Source organism: Gossypium raimondii, chromosome 11 (genome assembly GCF_025698545.1).
Source record: "Gossypium raimondii isolate GPD5lz chromosome 11, ASM2569854v1, whole genome shotgun sequence".
NCBI lineage: Eukaryota > Viridiplantae > Streptophyta > Magnoliopsida > Malvales > Malvaceae > Gossypium > Gossypium raimondii.
Genome location: NC_068575.1, coordinates 1,914,760 through 1,935,484, shown reverse-complemented (window position 1 = coordinate 1,935,484; position 20,725 = coordinate 1,914,760). Strand labels below are relative to the sequence as shown.

The following is a 20,725-nucleotide window of genomic DNA, read 5'->3' as shown; positions in this document are numbered from 1 at the left end:
CCTTGCTGTTATAGCAAGCATACGTGCTGCAGCATGTTTACAAGCCACATGCACTTCAACCAAAAATATCACAGCAGCATGGTTGGCTAATTTTTAACATATTTGTTTCTCTTTATATTCTTTTACATAATTCCACCATGTCTACCATTGGGGAGGCTGCCCTTCATGGTTTTTGGAGCTGTTGTGGGGCAGGTTGCTCGACTCTGCACTCAAATTTGTTGCTGATCACAAGCAACTCCAGCAGCCAAGCCAGTGGCAGTCCATATTTCCTGATATCTAAGCAGTGATGGATGATGCCGAGGAGAAGTAGATCAAGAACAAGGGTGTGAAGAATTGGTTGGAGGATCTCCAAGACTTGGCTTACGATGTGGATGACATCATGGATGAATTCACTTATGAAGAGTTATATCTCAAGCTCCAAAAAACTCAAGCTCAAGCCAGCACTAGTAAGATACAGAAACTCATTCCTACCTGTTTTACTGGTACTAGTTTCAATCCCAAGGTGAGTTCTTTTCTGTTTAAGAATACCATGATTCCTAAGGTGAAGTAGGTTTTGGTCTGGGTACCAAATTGAGCATTAAATCAAATTCAAGTACGTATTGATATATTAACCTTTTATATTTAACAAAGGCTTTCAAGCTTGAAGTGGCAATTGAAGGTTTAAGATACTGCTATTTCATGATAAAATCAAATTAGAATGGATTTTAATTTAAGTAAATTAGAAATTTATTTTCAAATTTGTATCAAAACTTCCGAATCTAGATATACCAAATAATATGAAAATTTTGAATTTTTTTTAAAAAAAAATTGGGATGAATATGTTTTCATTCCCCATAACAAAGTAAGACATGTGATTGTTATATTTCCTGTCAATTAATCAAAGATATTTACTTGGAATGTGTTACTTTGGTCACAAAGTTATGGGAAACGATATTTGTTTTATATTTAATTATATTGCAAATATGGGCATTGGATGCCATTGGCATGGAGCTCAACCTTCATTTACTTGGAAATTGGGATAATGGAGAAGAGAAGAGCATCAAAATTCATAAACAATATGGGTGGGTGGCTCAGCTTTTGTCTTTAATCGTTTCACATCAAAAGCAGCCACCCAACAACCACTTGGCCTCTATTTTCTTTATCAGACTTCCACCTCACTGCCTCCTTATCTGAATTAGTCAACATTCACTGTTATACACAATCTCCATCTCCGTTCCTTTCATTTTTGTTCCCTGAATTTCAAGTTTTGGCTTCTTCATTTCTCTCTTCTCCTTCCTTCTCATAATTTCACCATGTCTGTCATTGGAGAGGCTGCTCTGTCTGCGTTTTTGGAGCTGTTGGGGCGCAAGTTGCTCGACTCTGCGCTCAACTTTGTTGCTGATCATAAGCAACTCCACCCGCAGCTCAAGCAGTGGCAGTCCATATTGCCCGATATCCAAGCAGTGTTGGATGATGCAGAGGAGAAGCAGATCAAGAACGAGGGCGTGAAGAAATGGTTGGAGGATCTCCAGGACTTGGCTTACGATGTGGATGACACCTTGGATGAGTTCGCTTATGAAGAGTTACGTCTCAAGCTCAATAAATCGCAAGCACAAGCCAGCACTGGAAAGGTACGGAAACTCATTCCTACCTGCTTTACTGGTACTAGTTTGACTCCCACTTCTTTCCTGTTTAAGAATTCCATGATTCCCAAGGTCAAAGAGATCACTGATAGACTGAATAGTTTGACAACTCGAAGAAGCAGTTTGGGGTTGACTGAGATCTTGTCTCAAGCTCCAACCTCCAAGGGAAAGCAACCCAGGCTGCAACCAACTTCCATACTGGATGGAGTTATGGAGTATGTTGGTAGACACAAGGAGAAGACAGAAATGATTGAGTTGCTCAAAGGTGATAACTCCAGAGGAGTTTCAGTCCTTTCCATCGTGGGCATGGGAGGGATGGGTAAAACAACTCTTGCTCAGCTTGTTTACAATGATGCCACCATCAACCAGTCTTTTGACCACAAGGCCTGGGTATGCGTTTCTGATAATTTTGATGCAGTTAATATAACCAGGACAATTTTAAAATCCATCGATCCTAACTCTAGTGATGAGAATGACTTGAATTTACTTCAAGTTAAGTTGAAGGAGAAGTTGTCTGGGAAAAGATTCTTGCTTGTTTTAGATGACATTTGGAACGAGAATTACGATGATTGGACCATCTTACGGTCTCCGTTTGGAGCAAGGACCAAAATCATTGTAACCACTCGTCTTCAAATTGTTTCATCTATTGTGGATTCACTCAAAGTTTTTCATTTGGATAAACTATCGGATGATGATTGTTTATCCATATTTACACAACATGCATTAAAAGCAAGAAATTTCGGTGGACATCTCCCATTTAAAGAAATTGGAGAGAAAATTGTTAGAAGGTGCAATGGCTTACCTTTGGCCGCAAAAGCCGTTGGAAGCTTGCTACGCACAGTTAAGTATCATCAAGAATGGGAAAAAATATATGAGAGCGAGATATGGGACTTACCAGAAGACCGGTGTGGCATAATTCCAGCTTTGCGATTAAGCTACCATCACCTTCCATCGCATTTGAAACGATGCTTTGCATATTGCTCTATACTTCCTAAAGATTATGAATTTGAGGAAGAAGAAATGATCTTGCTATGGAGGGCAGAGGGTTTCTTGCAACAAGAAGTTAAACTTCGAACTAAAGATCTTGGAAATCAATATTTTCAAGATCTAGTGTCGAGGTCATTTTTTCAGATATCTAATAAAGATAAATCCCGATTTGTAATGCATGACCTTATCAATGATTTAGCTCAACTAGTTGCAGGAGAGGTATGCTCCAAATTGGAGGGTGACAGGAAATGGAAGTTCTCAATTCGCACTCGGCATTCTTCTTATGTTGCCAGCGAGTATGAGACAGTGAAAAAGTTTGAAGCATTTGATAAAGTGAATTCTTTACGCACTTTTCTACCTTTTGTGTTTTCAAGTTATTATCAGGAGTTTTATTTAACTGATGTTATGCTGGTTGATTTGTTGCCAAGACTTGGGTACTTAAGAGTGCTTTCTTTGTGTGGGTATCACATCACTGAATTGCCTGATGTTTTAGAAAAATTAAAGCAGCTTCGCTACTTAAATTTTTCTTACACCAAAATCAAATGTCTACCTGATTCTTTGTGTACTCTTTACCATTTGGAAACTTTATTATTAAAAAATTGTTACAAGCTTCAAACGCTACCCTCGAAGATGGAAAATCTTGTCAACTTGCAATATCTTGATATCAGCGGTGCTAGCTTAATAGAAAGGATGCCTGTTGGAATTGGTTCGCTAATTAATCTTCAAAGGTTATCTGATTTCGTTATAGGGGAAGGTGATGGACACCATATCGGAGAATTAAAATATTTGCTAAGCCTCGGAGGTAGTTTTCGTCTTTCTGGATTGGAGAACGTTAATGGTGAAGATGCAGTGGATGCCAAGTTAAATGAGAAACAAGGGATTGATCGGTTGGTACTGCAATGGGGTACAGACTTTAAGAAAGATACAAGGATCAATGAAATTGAAGAATGGGTGTTAAACTCTCTTTGTCCTTCGAAAAAGCTTGAGCATCTTGTAATTCAGAATTATAGTGGTGCAAAATTCTGTACTTGGATAACAGATTCTTCCTTCAAGAATATGTTGTCATTGGAGATTCGCAACTGTAAAAATTGCAAATCAGTACCAGCAATCGGAAGGTTGCCATTCTTGAAAGATCTTTTAATTGGTGGTTTGGATGAGGTAAACAATATTGGAGTTGAGTTGTTCGGAGAAAATCAATCGAATGCATTTCCATCATTAGAGACCCTGTGTTTTGAGGGTATGTCAAATTTGGAGGAGTGGGACCCATGTGAAGATGATGAGCAAGCTTCGAAATTCCCCAACCTTCATAAGCTTTCAATCAGAGAATGTCCTCAATTGTTGGGAAGGTTGCCAACCATTCTTCAATCCTTGCAGAAGCTTGAAATCCGTAAGTGCAGGAGACTGATTGTTTCGATTTCAAGTTTTCCTTTGCTGCTTGAATTAAGAGTTGAAGGGTGTGGAGAATTGATTGATGAAGGTTCTTCTACAGAGGAGGTTACCTCTTTAAAAAGTGTGTCTCTTTCAGACATTTCAAAGTTTAATATTTCAACAGAGAGGATGATGTTGAGATTTGCAAACTCAGAAGACTTTAACATCTTTGGTTGGAAGAAGCTGGAATCTTTATCACAAAATGGGTTAGGATTAGTGGGGCATCGTTTCATTGAAATTTATGATTGTCCCCAACTGGTCTGTCTGGAAACAGAGGATGAGAGATTGCAACTTGACAAGATACCGGATGTTGAATCTCTGAGCATAAGAAAATGTAAAAGGCTCAAGAGACTACCAAAAGTCTTGCATGCTTTCACATATCTTACAAGAATGAGACTTGAGAGGTGTTCAAGCTTTGTTTCTTTTGGAGAGAGTAACTTCCCCCCTGCTTTAAAAAAGCTAGAGATTTGGGGGTGCATGAATTTGCAATATTTAGTTGATAAAAAAGAAAATAATAAGAGTATGAGCAGTGACACTTGTCTTCTTGAGCACTTAGACATACTATTCTGCCCATCTCTGATATGGTTATCATCAAGGGGTGATATATGCAATCGGCTTCAACATCTGGAAGTTAGCAGTTGTTCAAAGCTAAGTAGCTTATTTTTTAATGCCAAGTTACCCGTTATGCTTAAACATTTACATATTTGGAAGTGTCCAATGTTGGAATGCATAGCCCAAGACTTCCATGAAACTACTGATCTCGAAAGCATTTTTATCTGGGGTGGTCAAAATATTAAATCTTTACCGCAAGGATTAGACAAGCTCACCCATCTTGAGAAGATTCAACTTGATGGTTTTTCAAGTCTGGTTTCATTTGAAGAAAGTGGGTTGCCCACCACAAATCTCAAAGCTTTCTCGATTTCCAATTGTGAAAATTTTAAAGCACTTCCCGACTGCATCAATAATTTCCCCTTCCTTCAGAAATTAAAGGTGTGTGAGTGTTCGGCTGACATACCCTTTCCAGAAAAGGGTTTCCCTACTAACCTCACATCACTTGAAATCTCAAACGCACCCAAAATTTTTACATCACTTGTTGGATGGGGATTAAATAGACTCTCCTCTCTTCAACAACTCACCATCAGTGGTGCTGGATGCCCAAATGTGGTATCATTTCCAGAGGAAGGGATGGGAAAGGCGCTGCCTCCTTCTCTCACCTTTATCTGCATCCGCGAGTTTGAGAATCTGGAATTCATGTGCTCCGAGGGATTTCACCACCTCACCTCTCTTCAAGAATTACAGTTCAGTAATTGTCCTAAGCTCGCATCTCTTCCGGAAAAAGATAAGCTTCTCTCTCTTGAGCGGCTGTATATTTGGGGTTGCCCGTTGCTAGAAGAAGGGTGCGGTAGGGGTAAAGGACGAGAGTGGTCCAAGATTTCCCACATACCTTTTGTGTTTATTCAGTATAAAACAGTCATCCCAAGGCAATTAGATTGAAATTTCAGCAGCAAAATCCGGCACTGATTTCTCCACTTTCATACAAAAGGTGTGGAACCATTTTAAACATTGATCAATATCATAGCTTTTTTAGTTTGATTTATATGATTGTCCTCAGGTGCAAGATGATAAAAGCAGCCAGACTTGTACATATTTTGTATTCAATTTTTGCAGGCATTTAAAGCTAAATTGGCGAAAAATAGTGGATAAATGCAACTGACATGCTTTAGCAACCATTATTCAGCAAATTGAATGTTCTGTTTTCATCCGCATGTTCTAATTTCTAAGCTTCCTTTGTAAATTTGTTTGAACTGGTCTACGCAGATTATATATATATATTCAATTTTTGTATATCTTAATTATGCAAGGCTTTCCCCATGCATGAGATACCAATATAACGAAGGAAGTTCCATCTTATTTACTGCATCGTACAAAGAAAGTACGCTGTTTTTCTATCACTCTTTATATGAAGTTCCACTACTTTGAAAAGCTTCACCTTCCCACTCCTCCTGCACTTACAGTGATGTTATCAATGTTTATGATAGATCGATACATAAAAGGGCTATAGGATGTAAGGAGAATTTGTTCTTCTGGTATTCCTTTCCACACTCAAACCACAGGTATGAAACCGTTGTAAACATTGAGCAATTTCATAGCTTTTTAGTTTGATATACGTGATTGTCTTTAGGAACGTGATGACAATAGCTATCAGTATGATAAATTTTGTATTGATTTTTGTAGGCATTGGAAGCAAAATTGGTGACACGGTGTTCCCTTCAAAAGATTCTTTCATGAAAGATAGTGGAGAAATTCAACTGATCCTTCGATTGAAAAAGCTTGAGGAGTTGATTGGGCATCCAAAGTGGACAATGCCAACTTATTGGCACCACAAAGTATTTGCCACATTTTGCCTATATTACATTAAAGGTGCATCTCCATTGGTGATTGATAGATGCTAGGATTTCAATGCACTATTGCTTTTGACATTTTGAGATTGAGACATGTCATTTATTATGGCCATGAATTTCATTTCTAGTTCATAGATGTAGAGAATATTCTTAAACCTGTTAAAGATTTGACACTAAATTTCAAACCTTATAATTTATTAGATTAAATTGGATCGGTTATGGTTTGTGGGGTTGGGGCTGGCTGCAGCAGATCCAGTTACTATATCCATAGGAAGAAGCAACAGATCAAATACCATTACTGCAAGCCTAGGAAGTATGCTTAATTCTGGAAATAAGAAAAAAAAAAAGAAATTAATATAAAGGGTCATTTCTTTTGGAAGAAAAATGCTTCCTCTGTTGGACTCTTCCTTGACCACTTGGAGGTTATTTAAGATTTCTGGAAATACAGATATTTCATTAGGTTTTCTGATTCACTGCTTTTGGTAATTGCAGCTAATATTAATCTTTGGTATGGTGGCAAAAGACTGCAACCTAAATTTTTATACCTGCAACAAAATGTTCTTACCACTGAATCAAGATGATGTTGAATTAACACTACACTTGGATTGCATTAAATCTTTAGAGTTTAATTTTCGTTGTTTTCCCTTTTAAGTTGTTTGGTTTGGGGGAAAAGTTAGGTGAAAAAAGTGATATTACTTTTAAGATGTGAAGTTACATTGTTATCTTATTAATATTTTTACTTAAGTTATTTTACAACAGGGCATAATTGGAGGGGTAGCTAGGGGACTTGTAGGGCCACTGAACCTCCCTAAAATAGAAAATTTTTTATTTAGGTCCTTTAAAAATTTAAATTAATAAAAGTAAAATTTTACTTTAACCCCATAAAATAATAAAAAATTAATTTAACCCTTTAAAAATTATAAATATATAGACTATTAAAAATGATGAAATTGTATTTTTATTATCGTAAAAATTATAATTTAATTTCGACCACCTAAATATTTTCTCGCTTCGCTACTTGGCTGGAAAAAAATTATTATAATCAATCATTTTCTTTACTTTTCACAATTTAACCAAACAAAGATAATTCCTTTATTTTACTTTCATTTACTATTTTTATCTATCTAAACAAAATAAATATTTATACTATAATAAAATATGTGATTAAGTTTGGTACCTCAAGTCAAGTGCACTATAATATGAAGTTATTGTTTTGTAATTTATATAAAATTAAATTAAATATATAATGTTATAATGTAAAAATAAAAGATACATTTAAAATTTAATAAAGAAATTCACAAAAAATAATAAAAGAAAATATTAAATTAAAAACAATATATATTTTAAAAAGAATTAAAATTTCTTTGTATCAATAATTAATCATTTAAATTTTTTTTGGGTTTTTTATTGAATCAAATTAGTTCATATTTTAATTCAAGTGGCTTAGGAATTTGTTTTCAAATTTGCATCCCAACTCACAAATTTAGATAACCAAATAACATGAAAATTTGGAATTTTTTTGTTTTCATTCCCAAAAACAAAGACTGACATTTTATTTTGGAAATATTAAATTGAGCCAAAACTGCAATAGGTTATTTTGGCTATGGGAAATAATATTATTGATCTTAAATTGAATTACAAATATGGGCATTGGATGCCATTGGCATGGAGCTCAACCTTCATTTACTTGGAAATTGGGATAATGGAGAAAAGCAAGAGAAGAGGAGCATCAAAATTCATAAACAATATGGGTGGGTGGCTCAGCCTTTCTTTTTTCCGCCTTCTTTATTCGTTTCACATCAAAAGCGGCCTCCCGAAAACCACTTGGTCTTTATTTTATTTATCAGACTTCCATCTCACTGCCTCGTACTCTGAATTAGTCAACTTTCACTGATTAAACGCAATCTCCACCTCCGTTACTTTCATTTTTGTTCCATTTTGGCTTCTTCATTTCTCTCTTCTGCTTCCTTCTCATAATTTCACAATGTCTGTCATTGGAGAGGCTGCTCTGTCTGTGTTTTTGGAGCTGTTGGGGGGCAAGTTGCTCGACTCTGCGCTGAACTTTGTTGCTGGTCATAAGCAACTCCACCCGCAGCTCAAGCGATGGCGATCCATATTGCCCGATATCCAAGCAGTTTTGGACGATGCAGAGGAGAAGCAGATCAAGAACGAGGGCGTGAAGAAATGGTTGGAGGATCTCCAGGACTTGGCTTACGATGTGGACGACATCTTTGATGCGTTCGCTTATCAAGAGTTACGTCTGAAGCTCCAAAAATCTCATACTCAAGCCAGCACAAGCAAGGTACTGAAACTCATTCCTACCTGCTTTACTGGTACTAGTTTCACTCCCACTTCTCTTCTGTTTAAGAATTCCATGATTCCCAAGGTCAAAAAGATCACTGATAGACTGAATAGTTTGACTACTCAAAGGAGTTGTTTGGGGTTAAGTGAGATCTTGTCTCAAGCTCCAACCTCCAAGGGAAAGCAGCCCAGGCTGCAGCCAACTTCCGTAATGGATGAAGCTGTGGAGTATTTTGGTAGACACAAGGAGAAGCAAGAAATGATTGAGTTGCTCAAAGGTAATAACTCCAATGGAGTTTCAGTCCTTTCCATCGTGGGCATGGGAGGGATGGGTAAAACAACTCTTGCTCAGCTTGTTTACAATGACGCCACCATCAACGAGTCTTTTGATCTCAAGGCTTGGGTATGTGTTTCTGATTACTTTGATGCAATTGCTATAACAAAGGCAATTTTACAGTCCATCACTTCTGAGTCATGTGATGTTGGTGCAACAATAGAATCAAGCAGACTCAGCAAGTATCTTGTCGAGCAAGCCTTGAATGTTGCTGAGCAAACAAACAATTTCGAGTTAAAGAAAGAAGAAAATAGGCTGGGGAAATTTTAGAGAATATTGATGAACAAAAACTAATTTGATTCATACATAAAACAATGGCTTGAAGCCAGTACATAACTCAAGCATAAGGCTTGTCAAAATCAACAAGTAATTACCTACCTCCACTAATTACATAGAAACTTGAAATCTTAGCTTGTAAACTTATACAAAAGTGTGTTTACAGCTCATTCATAAGCTAATTACATCAATCAGAAAGCTAACTTAGTTAGAAATGAACTAACACTCATTTCATCAACTAAATATAACAAAATGAACAAAATGAGCTTGCATCAATGACCTTGCATCTGCTCCACTTTGCTTGTTCTTCATGGCTCAGATGGAATCGAGTGTTGGCTTCATGTCGACCAACTTCAACACTCCTCCTTGGTTAGCATGGTGCAAACACCTAATTTTCTTCTTAAATGCTCAAACCTTGTGACATTAAGGGCTTTAGTCAAAATGTCTGCAAGTGGTCCTCCTCAATTGCAAAGTGAATTAGCTTCACTTCTGAGCTTGCTCCATTTCTCGAACAACATATAGCTTAATGCTAAAATGCTTTGTTCTTCCATGGAATACTGTGATTTTGGCAATTGCAACAATAGATTGATTGTCACGAAGATCTCTGTTGCTTCCCTTTGATCCATATTCGGATCACCAGATTTTCCTAAGCCAAATGGCTTGGTTGATGACAGACTTGTCGCCACCATACTACTCGCTTCAGCAGAGATTGTGCCACCGACTTTGCTTCTTCGAGCTCTAGCGAACATAGTGAACCAAGGTTGAAAGCATACCGAGGTGCTTTTCATGTCATCTATCGATCCAAATTTCCTATCGGTGTACCCAACTAGATTTAGATTTCCTTTCCTGCTGTACCTTAAGCCATAGTCCAAAGTGCCTTTGACATATCTGAGCACTCTCTTGGCAGCCTGAAAATGCTTCTCATTGCAACAATGCAAGAACCTTGAGAGCAATCCTACAGCATACATTATGTCCGGTCTAGTGGCGATCAAGTATAGCAAACAACCAACTAGACTCCAGTAGGTAGTTTCACATACCTTCTCAAAATTTCCTTGGCTCGATAGTTTTTCTCCAACAGCAACAGGTGTTTTAGTTGGTTTGCTGTTTTGCATGGAGAACTTGGTCAGAATCTTTGTGGCAAAGCTCTTCTGACTTAAAAATATCCCATTCTGTGCTTGAGTCACCTCCATTCCAAGAAAATAGGACATCTCCCAAGATCGGACATTTCAAACACCTCTTGCATCTTGGTCTTGAAATTAACCAAGATCGCCGATCTCCTCCTGTCACCAAGAAGTCATCAACATATAGGGACACAATGAGTTGTGTTTGTGTCCCTTGCTTCTTGACATACGATGTTGGCTCACTCTTGCTTCGATTGAATCCCAGATCACCAAGTAGCCATCGATTCTGCATGCAGTGCCCTTGGAGCTGTTTTAAGCCATATAGGGCCTTCTTCAATTTGTAGACCATATGCTCTCTCCCAGCTATTTCAAACCCTTGTGGTTGTTCAACATAGATGTCTTCATCTAAAAACCATTCAGAGGCTGATTTCACATCGAGTTGATGAATTTTCCATTCGATTTGGGTCTGCTAAGGCAATCAATGATCGATGGTGTCGAGCACGCCATTGGTGCAAAGGTCTCCGTAGTCCAAGCCATACCTCTGATGAACCCTTGACAACCAACCTTGCTTTCAGTTTGTTCAAGGTACCATCAGCATTTTGCTTGGCTTTGTACACCCATTTCACCCCAATCACCTTCCTTTTGATGGCCTTTCAACCAATTCCAGTGTCCGGTTCTTCTCAATCATGCTTGATCTCCTCGGCCATTGCTCGCTTCCACTCTTCTTTGAGCTTCACCTCTTCAAAGTTACTTGGTTCACTATGGCTATATGAGCCCTTTCATAAATCTCACCATTGATCTTGTTCCTCTGACCGGTTCATCATCAATGTCCATTTCAGAACACTTTGTTCGCTCGACTTGGTTTGTTGTAAGTTCTTGAAACTTCCTCGTGTTCATGCCTTTCCCAGTTCAACATGACCTTTCATCAAATACCACATCCTCGCCATCGACACTTTGTTTGTTGAAGGATCCAAGATCCTATAGCCTTTCTTAACAAAGGTCTTTGTAGCCCACCGTAAGACCGTGTCGAGCCCTTTCGCACAATTTGTCCCTTTTAACAAAGGTACATGTGTGTAACATATGCATCCAAAGACCTTCAGATGAGCCGTTGATGGCTTGAAGCCAAACCAGCCTCGAATGGAGTCTTCGATCCAAAGCCTTGGTTGGAAGTCTATTTTGAATGTATGTTGCAAGAAAGAAGCGCTTACGCCCATAGTGCTTTAGGCGATTCTTCCGAATCATTAAGCACCGCCATATCCATTAAGCTCCTATTCTTCCTTTCACTTACACCATTCATTGAGGTGTATAAGTGTTGGTAAGTGGTGTTTGATGCCCCTTATCACGAAGGCTTGGAACCGAAATGAGGTGTACTCGGTCCCATTATCGACCTTATGGTCTTCACTTGCGACTGTTTACTCTCAAGACAGCTTTAAACTTCCAAAACACAAGGCCACTTCGATTTCTTTTAAGAAGTAAAGCCAGCAATATCTAGAGAAATCATCAACAAACAATATGAAGTACCTATTTCCACTTAGTGACTCGATCCTCATAGGGCCACACACATCGGTGTGCACCAGTTGGAGTTTTTCGAGGCTCTCGGGCTTGATTCATGGAAATGGCAATCTGGCTGTTTTCCTAGTGACACACTTCACACACATCATCATGGTCCACCGAGTTGATGAAGTTTTCACCAGTCTTCTCGACCATTCGCCATCGATCCGAAGTTGGCATGTCCCACCTTTGATGCCACAACTTAGATTCATCCGATGTGGTCGTGTAGGCAAAGTCGACTTCTTTGTCCATCAACCACAAAGCTCTTATCACCATAGGGATCGCCATCGCTTTGGATCCACTTGGATCACGATTTGGCGATGCTTGTCCTTGAACACCACAGAGTAACCTTTCTCCAAAGAATTGAGCTATCTTGAGTAGGTTTCTATCAATTTCGAGCACCGTGAGCACATTTGAGATCATTTTGGCACTGTGGGAGTGCATATCAAGACATCACCTTTGCCTTCACTTGAATAAAGTGCCCATTACCAATTTTGACTTTGGTTCTACAGTTTACGTCTAAAGACTTGAAGATTGCAGATCGGTGTCATGTGATTGGTGCATCCATCGCCTAGGAGCCAACCAGATGAGAGCCTTTCTGAGCAAATGAGCATGACACAAAGAAAGACTTGCTCCTCTTGGTCACTGTCCTCCTTAGCTACTCGAGCCTCGGCTTTCATCTGTTGAGACCGGTTCGATCTTGTTTTGGTCTTGCTCTTGCAAACTCTCTCAACATGACCCTTCTTCTTACAATGTCGACACACACATCCGGATTGAACCAAAGATTTTCTTCCGGATGACCAAATTTCTGCAGTGCTTGCAAGTTTGACCTTCTCTTCTCGCAAAGATCATTCTTTGGCTTGTCTCTCCAGCCTTCTTGCCTTTGTAGGCGATTTGTCCTTGCTTGAAAGGCACCTTCTTGATGCTCTTCCATCTACTTGCTCTCCTCGCTCTTGAGCATATAGAGCATTGATCAACTCGGTCGTGGAAATGGTGGATGATCCTTGAGTCCTCGAGAGATGAGATTTTGCCTCATACCTCTCAGCAGAGTTGCTATTACTTTCTCCACTATCCTAGCTTCATTAAACCGCTCTCCAAGGAGCTCGATGCTATTAACCACGCCATAATCCTGCTGAATATTGCTTGATGCTTTCTTCTTCTTTCATCTTTAAATTCTCAAATCTCTCCTCAAATTCAAGAATCATTCGCCTTTGTCCTCTCTGTCCCTTGAAACTCTTCTTGCAACTTATCCCAGCTGTTTTGGTGATTCACAGCCATAATCCTTGTGAAAATCACATCGACATCGAGTTCGAATGCAAGACATGGCCTTGTGCCTCTTGGTCTTCTCATCAAGATGTCACTGATCCGAGCCATTGTTGGATTGCCTCTAAGTGGTTCGGTTCAACATCTGAGTTGACCACCTCCCACGATCATAAGCCCGCAGGTAAGTCTTCATTTTGACCACCCATATGTGATAGCCTTCTCCATTGAATACTTGAGGTGCAGCTGGTGAAAAGCTTGATGAAGCCATGGATTTGTATAACAGGTCCCTTAAGAAATAAGCTCTAGATACCAATTGTTGGTGCAACAATAGAATCAAGCAGACTCAGCAAGTATCTTGTCGAGCAAGCCTTGAATGTTGCTGAGCAAACAAACAATTTCGAGTTAAAGAAAGAAGAAAATAGGCTGGGGAAATTTTAGAGAATATTGATGAACAAAAACTAATTTGATTCATACATAAAACAATGGCTTGAAGCCAGTACATAACTCAAGCATAAGGCTTGTCAAAATTAACAAGTAATTACCTACCTCCACTAATTACATAGAAACTTGAAATCTTAGCTTGTAAACTTATACAAAAGTGTGTTTACAGCTCATTCATAAGCTAATTACATCAATCAGAAAGCTAACTTAGTTAGAAATGAACTAACACTCATTTCATCAACTAAATATAACAAAATGAACAAAATGAGCTTGCATCAGCAGCCCTTGCATCTGTTCCAGCTTTGCTTGTTCTTCATGGCCTGTATGGAATCGAGTGTTGGCTTCATGCTGACCAACTTCAACATGTGATTACAGTAACTTGGATTTACTTCAAGTTAAGTTGAAGGAGAAGTTGTCTGGGAAAAGATTCTTGCTTGTTTTAGATGACATTTGGAACGAGAATTATAATGATTGGACCATCTTACGGTCTCCGTTTGGAGCAGGGACCCATATCATTGTAACCACTCGTCTTCAAATTGTTTCATCTATTGTGGATCCGCTCAAAGCTTTTCATTTGGATAAACTATCGGATGATGATTGTTTATCCATATTTACACAGCATGCATTAAAAGCAAGAAATTTCGATGGACATCTCCAGTTTAAAGAAATTGGAGAGAAAATTGTTAGAAGGTGCAGTGGCTTACCTTTGGCTGCAAAAGCCATTGGAAGCTTGCTTAGCACTGTTACGTATCATGGAAAATGGGAAAGAATATATGAGAGTGAGATATGGAACTTACTAGAAGAGCAGTGTGGCATAATTCCAGCTTTGCCATTAAGCTACCATCATCTTCCGTCATACTTGAAACGATGTTTTGCATATTGCTCCATACTTCCTAAAGATTATGAATTTGTGGAAGAAGAAATTATCTTGTTATGGAGAGCAGAAGGTCTCTTGCAACAACAGGCTATGCCTCAAATTAAAGATCTCGAAAATCAATATTGTTAAAGTTAGTTTCCATGCAACCAGCTTCCCATGCAAAGGTGGCCATGCAGAAGAATACGTTGCAGGCATTCAAGCCTTGGTCTGCAGGAACTGAAGCCTGAAGCTTAATGTTGCCGATCCACTTGGTGATTTTGGTTGTTTTTTGATTATTTTGTAATTTAGTTCATGTTGAACTAAGTAGGTAAATGTTTTGGTATTGATTGATTGAAAAATCAGCAATGCAAGTTGTACAAGCTAATCTTGTAAGTTTCAATGCAAATTAGTGGTGTTAGGTAATTGATTAGGTGATTACTTGTTTGTTTTACTTGTTGACTAATATATGTAATGGCTTAAAGCCTTGTTTGAATGTTAATGAAAAATATCAGCTCACTTTCATTCAATCTTTCTTTCTTTTTGTTCTTCACTAGCTAGTTTCATTTTCGCATTGTTTTCGAGTTTGTTTCTTCAAGAAGGCTCGAGGCTTGCTATCCAAGCAAGACCAAAATATCTGTTGTTGCCTCTTTGCACCAACAATTGGTATCTAGAGCCTTTGTCTTAGTGGACTGTTGCTTCAAATCAAGGAACCCGATGGCTTCTTCAGATTTTCACCAGCATTTCCCAGTCTTCAATGGGAAGGCTTCCACATATGGTCGGTAAAGATGAAGACTTACCAGTAGGCCTTTGATCGTGGGAAGTTGTCAACACAGATCTTGAGCCAAGACCACCGAGGCCAATCCCACAAGAGCTCGGATCGTGCAACATGCCGATGAAAGGACTAAAAGGCACAAAGCCATGTCTTGCATCCAAAACGTGTGTCGATGTCATCTTCACTGAATTATGGCTGTGAGACTCCAAAACAGGCATGGGATAAGCTTAAGGAGGAGTTTCAAGGCACTTTGAAGGACAAGGCAACAAAGAATTGTTGAATTTAAGAAGGATTTCGAGAATCAAGATGAGGGAAGAAGAAACAAAGAAGCGATGCGAGATAGAATCATGGCAGTGGTTAACAGCATAAGGCTCCTTGGTGAGCACTTTGATGAGGCAAGAATAGTGGAGAAAGTCCTCTCCACTTTGCCTGAGAGATATGAGGCAAAGATATCCTCCTTAGAGGACTCAAGAGACCTTGCTAGCATCTCTTTGACTGAGCTTATCAACACCTTCTATGCTCAGGAACAAAGGAGAGCTAGCAGAGCTGAAGACCACCAGGAAGGTGCATTTCAAGCCAAGACAAGAGAGGCCTCGAGCACCAATGCTCCAAGAGGCAAAAAGCCTTGGAAAAGCAGGCCTAAGCCTGATGCTGCAAGGAGTAATGATCAGCCCTGCAGATATTGTAAAAGACCTGGACATCCAGAAGATAGATGCTAGTTTAGGCCAGATGCAGTATGTCAATACTGCAAGAAGAAAGGCCATGTTGAGAGGGTTTGCAAAAGCAAAACCAAGCCAAGGCAGAGCCAATTTCAACAACCAAAGGTTGAAGCTCGAGTAGCTGAGGACAGTAATGACCAAGAAGAGCAGGTCTTTGCTGTTTCTTGCTTAGCTGCTGAGAAGAAATGCTCAAAAGGGTGGCTACTGGACAGTGGCTGCACCAACCACATGTCACCAGATGCATCTTTGTTCAAAACCTTGGACAGAAGCTGTAAAACTAAGGTTAAGGTTGGAAATGGTCAGTTTATAAAAGCTGAAGGAAGAGGAGAAGTGCTGATATGTACTCCTACAGGCAACAAAGTCATTTCAAATGTTCTGCTGGTACCTGAGATTGACAGAAATCTCCTTAGCATTGCTCAACTGCTTGAGAAAGGCTATTCTGTTGTGTTCAAGGATAAACACTGCCACATAGCTGATCCAAGTGGTCAAGCCTTATGACAGTCACAATGACTGATAAATGCTTTGAGGTCCATTGGTCAAATGACTCAAAGTCAGCATACACAGCCTCTACAAATGATTCCAAGCTCTGGCATCAAAGGCTCGGGCATGCCAACTTCAGATCAATGGCTCAAATGGCCAAAGAAGGTCTGGCAGAGAACTTCACCAATTCAGTGGAGCATGATGATGTGTGTGAAGTGTGCCAGATAGGAAAACAGGCAAGATTACCATTCCCAGCAAACTCAGCATGGAGAGCCACTGAAAAATTGCAGCTGGTGCACTCTGATGTATGTGGACCTATGAGGACTGAATCACTCAGCAATAACAGGTATTTCATCCTATTCATTGATGATTTTACAAGGTTTTGCTGGATTTTCTTTCTGAAACACAAGTCTGAGGTAGCTCAAGTGTTTGTGAAGTTTAAAACTGCTGAAGAGACAGAAACATGTTGCAAGCTGAAATCAATAAGGACAGACAATGGCACTGAGTACACTTCAGCTCAGTTTCAAGCCATTTGCAATGATGCTGGTATCAAACACCAGCTTACAAATGTCTACACACCTCAGCAGAATGGGGTAGCTGAAAGAAAGAACAGAAGTCTGATGGATATAGCAAGATGTCTTCTGTTTGAGAAGAAACTGCCCAAGACCATGTGGGCTGAGGCAGTAAACACTGCTGTTTACCTTCAGAATAGACTCCCTACCAAAGCCCTTGCATCCAAGACACCTTTCGAGGCTTGGTTCGGTTTCAAGCCTTCTTTGGCACACCTGAAGGTGTTTGGTTGCCTGTGCTATGCACAAATACCAGCAGCAAAGAGAGACAAGCTCTCTGAAAGGGTTCAACCAGGTGTTCTAATAGGCTATAGCTCATTCAAGAAGGGCTACAGGGTTCTGGATCCCTTGACAAACAAAGTCCAGGTGAGCAGAGATGTCATCTTTGATGAAAAAGCCTGCTGGAATTGGGAGAAAATGAGCCGAAGCGCTTTGAAGACACGGTGCCTAATCAAGCTGAGTTTGAGCAGCTAGGACCTGAAATGGATGTTGATGATGTGCCTGTGAGAGGAACAAGGCCCTTGGATGAAATTTATGAAAGAGCACAGATTGCTATAGCAGAACCAACCAGTTTTGAAGAGGCCGAGTCTGATGAAGGCTGGAAGCAGGCTATGGTTGATGAAATCAACATGATACAGAAGAACCAAACATGGGAGTTGGTTGATAAGTCTGCTGGAAAGAAGGCCATTGGAGTGAAGTAGGTCTATCGAGCTAAACAAAATGCAGATGGCAGTCTTAACAAGCTGAAAGCCAGGCTTGTTGTCAAAGGTTTTAGCCAAAGGTATGGTTTGGACTACTTGGAGACCTTTGCACCAGTAGCCAGACTTGATACTGTCAGAATGATAGTTGCTTTGGCTGCTCAAAATCAGTGGACCATTCATCAGCTTGATGTTAAGTCTGCATTTCTCAATGGTTTCTTGGAAGAAGAGATCTACATCGAGCAGCCTCAAGGGTTTGTAGTCACTAGTAAAGAACACATGGTCTACAGGTTAAAAAAGGCCTTGTATGGCCTGAAACAAGCTTCTCGAGCCTGGTATGCTCGAATCGATTCCTACTTGCTCAGTTTGGAATTCGAGAGAAGTGCCAGTGAACCAACTTTGCATGTGAAGAAAAATCAAGCTGAGACTCAGCTTATCTTGTCACTCTATGTTGATGATCTGTTAGTAACTGGAGGAGACAAAAATATGCTGCATGATTTCAAGAAGAAAATGATGAAAATGTTTGAGATGTCTGATCTAGGCAGAATGAATTACTTTCTAGGAATGGAAGTAAGACAAAATTCAACCGAATCTTTCTCACCGAGTTCTTTTGCTATGAAGGTCTTAAACAAGTTCTCAATGAAGAATTGCAAGCCAACAAGCACACCAATGGCTGTTGGAATGAAGCTATCAAGGTATGAAACTGGTGAACCAGTTTGTGAGACTATGTACAAGAGTCTCATTGGTAGTCTATTGTATTTGACTGCAACAAGGCCCGACATTATGTTTGCAGTTAGTGTGCTATCCAGATACATGAATTGCTGCAAAGATCTGCACTTTCAAGCAGCAAAAAGGGTGCTAAGATACATCAAAGGCACCATTAATCATGGTGTAATGTTCAAAAGGGTTGAAAACATGAAGTTAGTAGGATATGTCGATAGTGATTGGGCTGGATCGAGTGATGACATGAGAAGCACATCTGGATACTCATTTAGTCTTGGCTCAGGCATGTTTTGCTGGAGTTCTAAGAAACAAAGTCTGGTAGCACAATCAACAGCAGAAGCTGAATATGTTGTTGCTGCATCTGCTGTGAATCAAGCCATATGGCTTAGAAAAATCTTGGCTGATTTAAACCAAAACCAAGAAGAAGCAACAAAGATTTACTGTGACAACAAATCTGCTGTTGCAATTGCAAAGAATCCCATCTTCCATGGCAGAACCAAGCACTTCAATATCAAATTACATGTTATAAGGGAGATGGAACAAGCTCATGAAATCGAGCTGGTTCATTGCAATTCGGAGAAGCAAATTGCAGACATTTTTACCAAGGCACTCAATGTGTCAAGGTTTATGAAATTAAAAGGGAAGCTAGGCGTAACCAGCATAGAAACTAAGGAGGAGTGTTAAAGTTAGTTTCCATGCAACCAGCTTCCCATGCAAAGGTGGCCATGCAGAAGAATACGTTGCAGGCATTCGAGCCTTGGTTTGCAGGAACTGAAGCCTGAAGCTTAATGTTGCCGATCCACTTGGTGATTTTGGTTGTTTTTTGATTATTTTGTAATTTAGTTCATGTTGAACTAAGTAGGTAAATGTTTTGGTATTGATTGATTGAAAAATAAGCAATGCAAGTTGTACAAGCTAATCTTGTAAGTTTCAATGCAAATTAGTGGTGTTAGGTAATTGATTAGGTGATTACTTGTTTGTTTTACTTGTTGACTAATATATGTAATGGCTTAAAGCCTTGTTTGAATGTTAATGAAAAATATCAGCTCACTTTCATTCAATCTTTCTCTCTTTTTTGTTCTTCACTAGCTAGTTTCATTTTCTGCATTGTTTTTTGAGTTTGTTTCTTCAGCAAGGCTCGAGGCTTGCTATCCAAGCAAGACCAAAACAGTCTGTTGCTGCCTCTTTGCACCAACAAATATTTTCAAGATCTAGTGTCCAGGTCATTTTTTCAGACATCCGGTAAAGATAAGTCCCGATTCATTTTTCAAATCCTACTAACTATGATATCAAGTTACATATCAACTTGTTTCATTTACAAAAAGATTACAAAATAACCAAACAAAAGAGCTGCTTCTGGTCCTGCTCGAATGCTGGTCTGCTATGTTGGTCAGCATCATGGTTGACTGTTGCATTACAGTCCATGCTCAACAGTACTTTTCTAGCTTTACGGTCCTCATGTTTTGTGGGGTCTTATTTAATTAATGCTGTTTTGGTTGATTTGTTGCCAAGACTCGGCTGCTTAAGGGTTCTTTCTTTGAGTGGGTGTTGGATCACTGAGTTGCCTGATGGTTTTGAAAATTTAAAACATCTTCGCTACTTAAATTTTTCTTACTCCAGCATCGAATGTCTACCTAATTCTTTGTGTACTCTCTACAATTTGGAAACTTTATTATTAAAAATGTGTTCCAGGCTTCATAAGTTACCCTCAAAGATGGAAAATCTTGTTAACTTGCAATATCTTGATATCAGAGATACGTACTTAGTACACGAGATGCCTTTTGGAATAGATAAGCTAACCAATCTTCAAAGGTTATCTGATTTTATCATAGGGGAAGGTGATGGACATCGTATGAGAGAATTGAAATATTTGTCAAACCTCAAAGGTGATTTTTGTCTTTCTTGGTTGGACAATGTTAATTGTCAAGATGCAAGGGAAGCCAAGTTAAATGAGAAGCTGGGGATTGATCGATTGGCATTGCATTGGAGTATAAACTTGAAGAAAGATACAAGGAATAAAGAAGTTGAAGAATGCGTGTTGGACTCTCTTCGTCCTCCAAAAAAGCTTGAGCATCTCGTCATTCAGAATTATGGTGGTGCGAAATTCTCTACTTGGATAGCAGATTCTTCCTTCAAAAATCTGTTGTCATTGGAGCTTCACAGCTGTGAAAATTGCAAATCC

General features: G+C 39.3%; 2 protein-coding genes across 5 annotated transcripts; both read left to right on the top strand.

The window, feature by feature from the left end:
* Positions 1–1,016: 1,016 nt before the first annotated feature.
* LOC105761622 (putative disease resistance RPP13-like protein 1) lies at positions 1,017–6,646 on the top strand. Of its 4 annotated transcripts, XM_012579485.2 has the most exons (4): positions 1,017–5,580; positions 5,900–5,970; positions 6,077–6,151; positions 6,273–6,646. In XM_012579485.2, the coding sequence occupies exon 1, from the start codon at positions 1,293–1,295 to the stop codon at positions 5,529–5,531; it is 4,239 nt and encodes a 1,412-aa protein (XP_012434939.1). In that variant the 5' UTR covers positions 1,017–1,292; the 3' UTR covers positions 5,532–5,580; positions 5,900–5,970; positions 6,077–6,151; positions 6,273–6,646. The 4 variants fall into 4 exon arrangements, with proteins under 4 accessions (XP_012434939.1, XP_052480028.1, XP_012434936.1 ...); XM_052624068.1 differs by lacking the exon at positions 5,900–5,970; XM_012579482.2 differs by having other exon boundaries at positions 1,017–5,970.
* A 6,522-nt stretch (positions 6,647–13,168) lies between these two features.
* On the top strand, positions 13,169–14,732 carry LOC128034983 (putative disease resistance RPP13-like protein 1). The gene is made up of 3 exons (XM_052624636.1): positions 13,169–13,466; positions 13,529–13,568; positions 14,102–14,732. The coding sequence occupies exons 1-3, from the start codon at positions 13,169–13,171 to the stop codon at positions 14,730–14,732; spliced, it is 969 nt and encodes a 322-aa protein (XP_052480596.1).
* The last annotated feature ends 5,993 nt before the right edge of the window (positions 14,733–20,725 follow it).

Excerpts from the sequence above, each read along its gene's own strand:
- LOC105761622 (XM_052624068.1), top strand. The coding sequence starts at position 1,293 with ATGTCTGTCATTGGAGAGGCTGCTCTGTCTGCGTTTTTGGAGCTGTTG.
- LOC128034983 (XM_052624636.1), top strand. The coding sequence starts at position 13,169 with ATGCTTTCTTCTTCTTTCATCTTTAAATTCTCAAATCTCTCCTCAAAT. Across the intron at positions 13,467-13,528 it reads CCACGATCATAAGCCCGCAG|CTGGTGAAAAGCTTGATGAA; the intron begins GTAAGTCTTCAT and ends CTTGAGGTGCAG. Across the intron at positions 13,569-14,101 it reads GCCATGGATTTGTATAACAG|TAACTTGGATTTACTTCAAG; the intron begins GTCCCTTAAGAA and ends ATGTGATTACAG.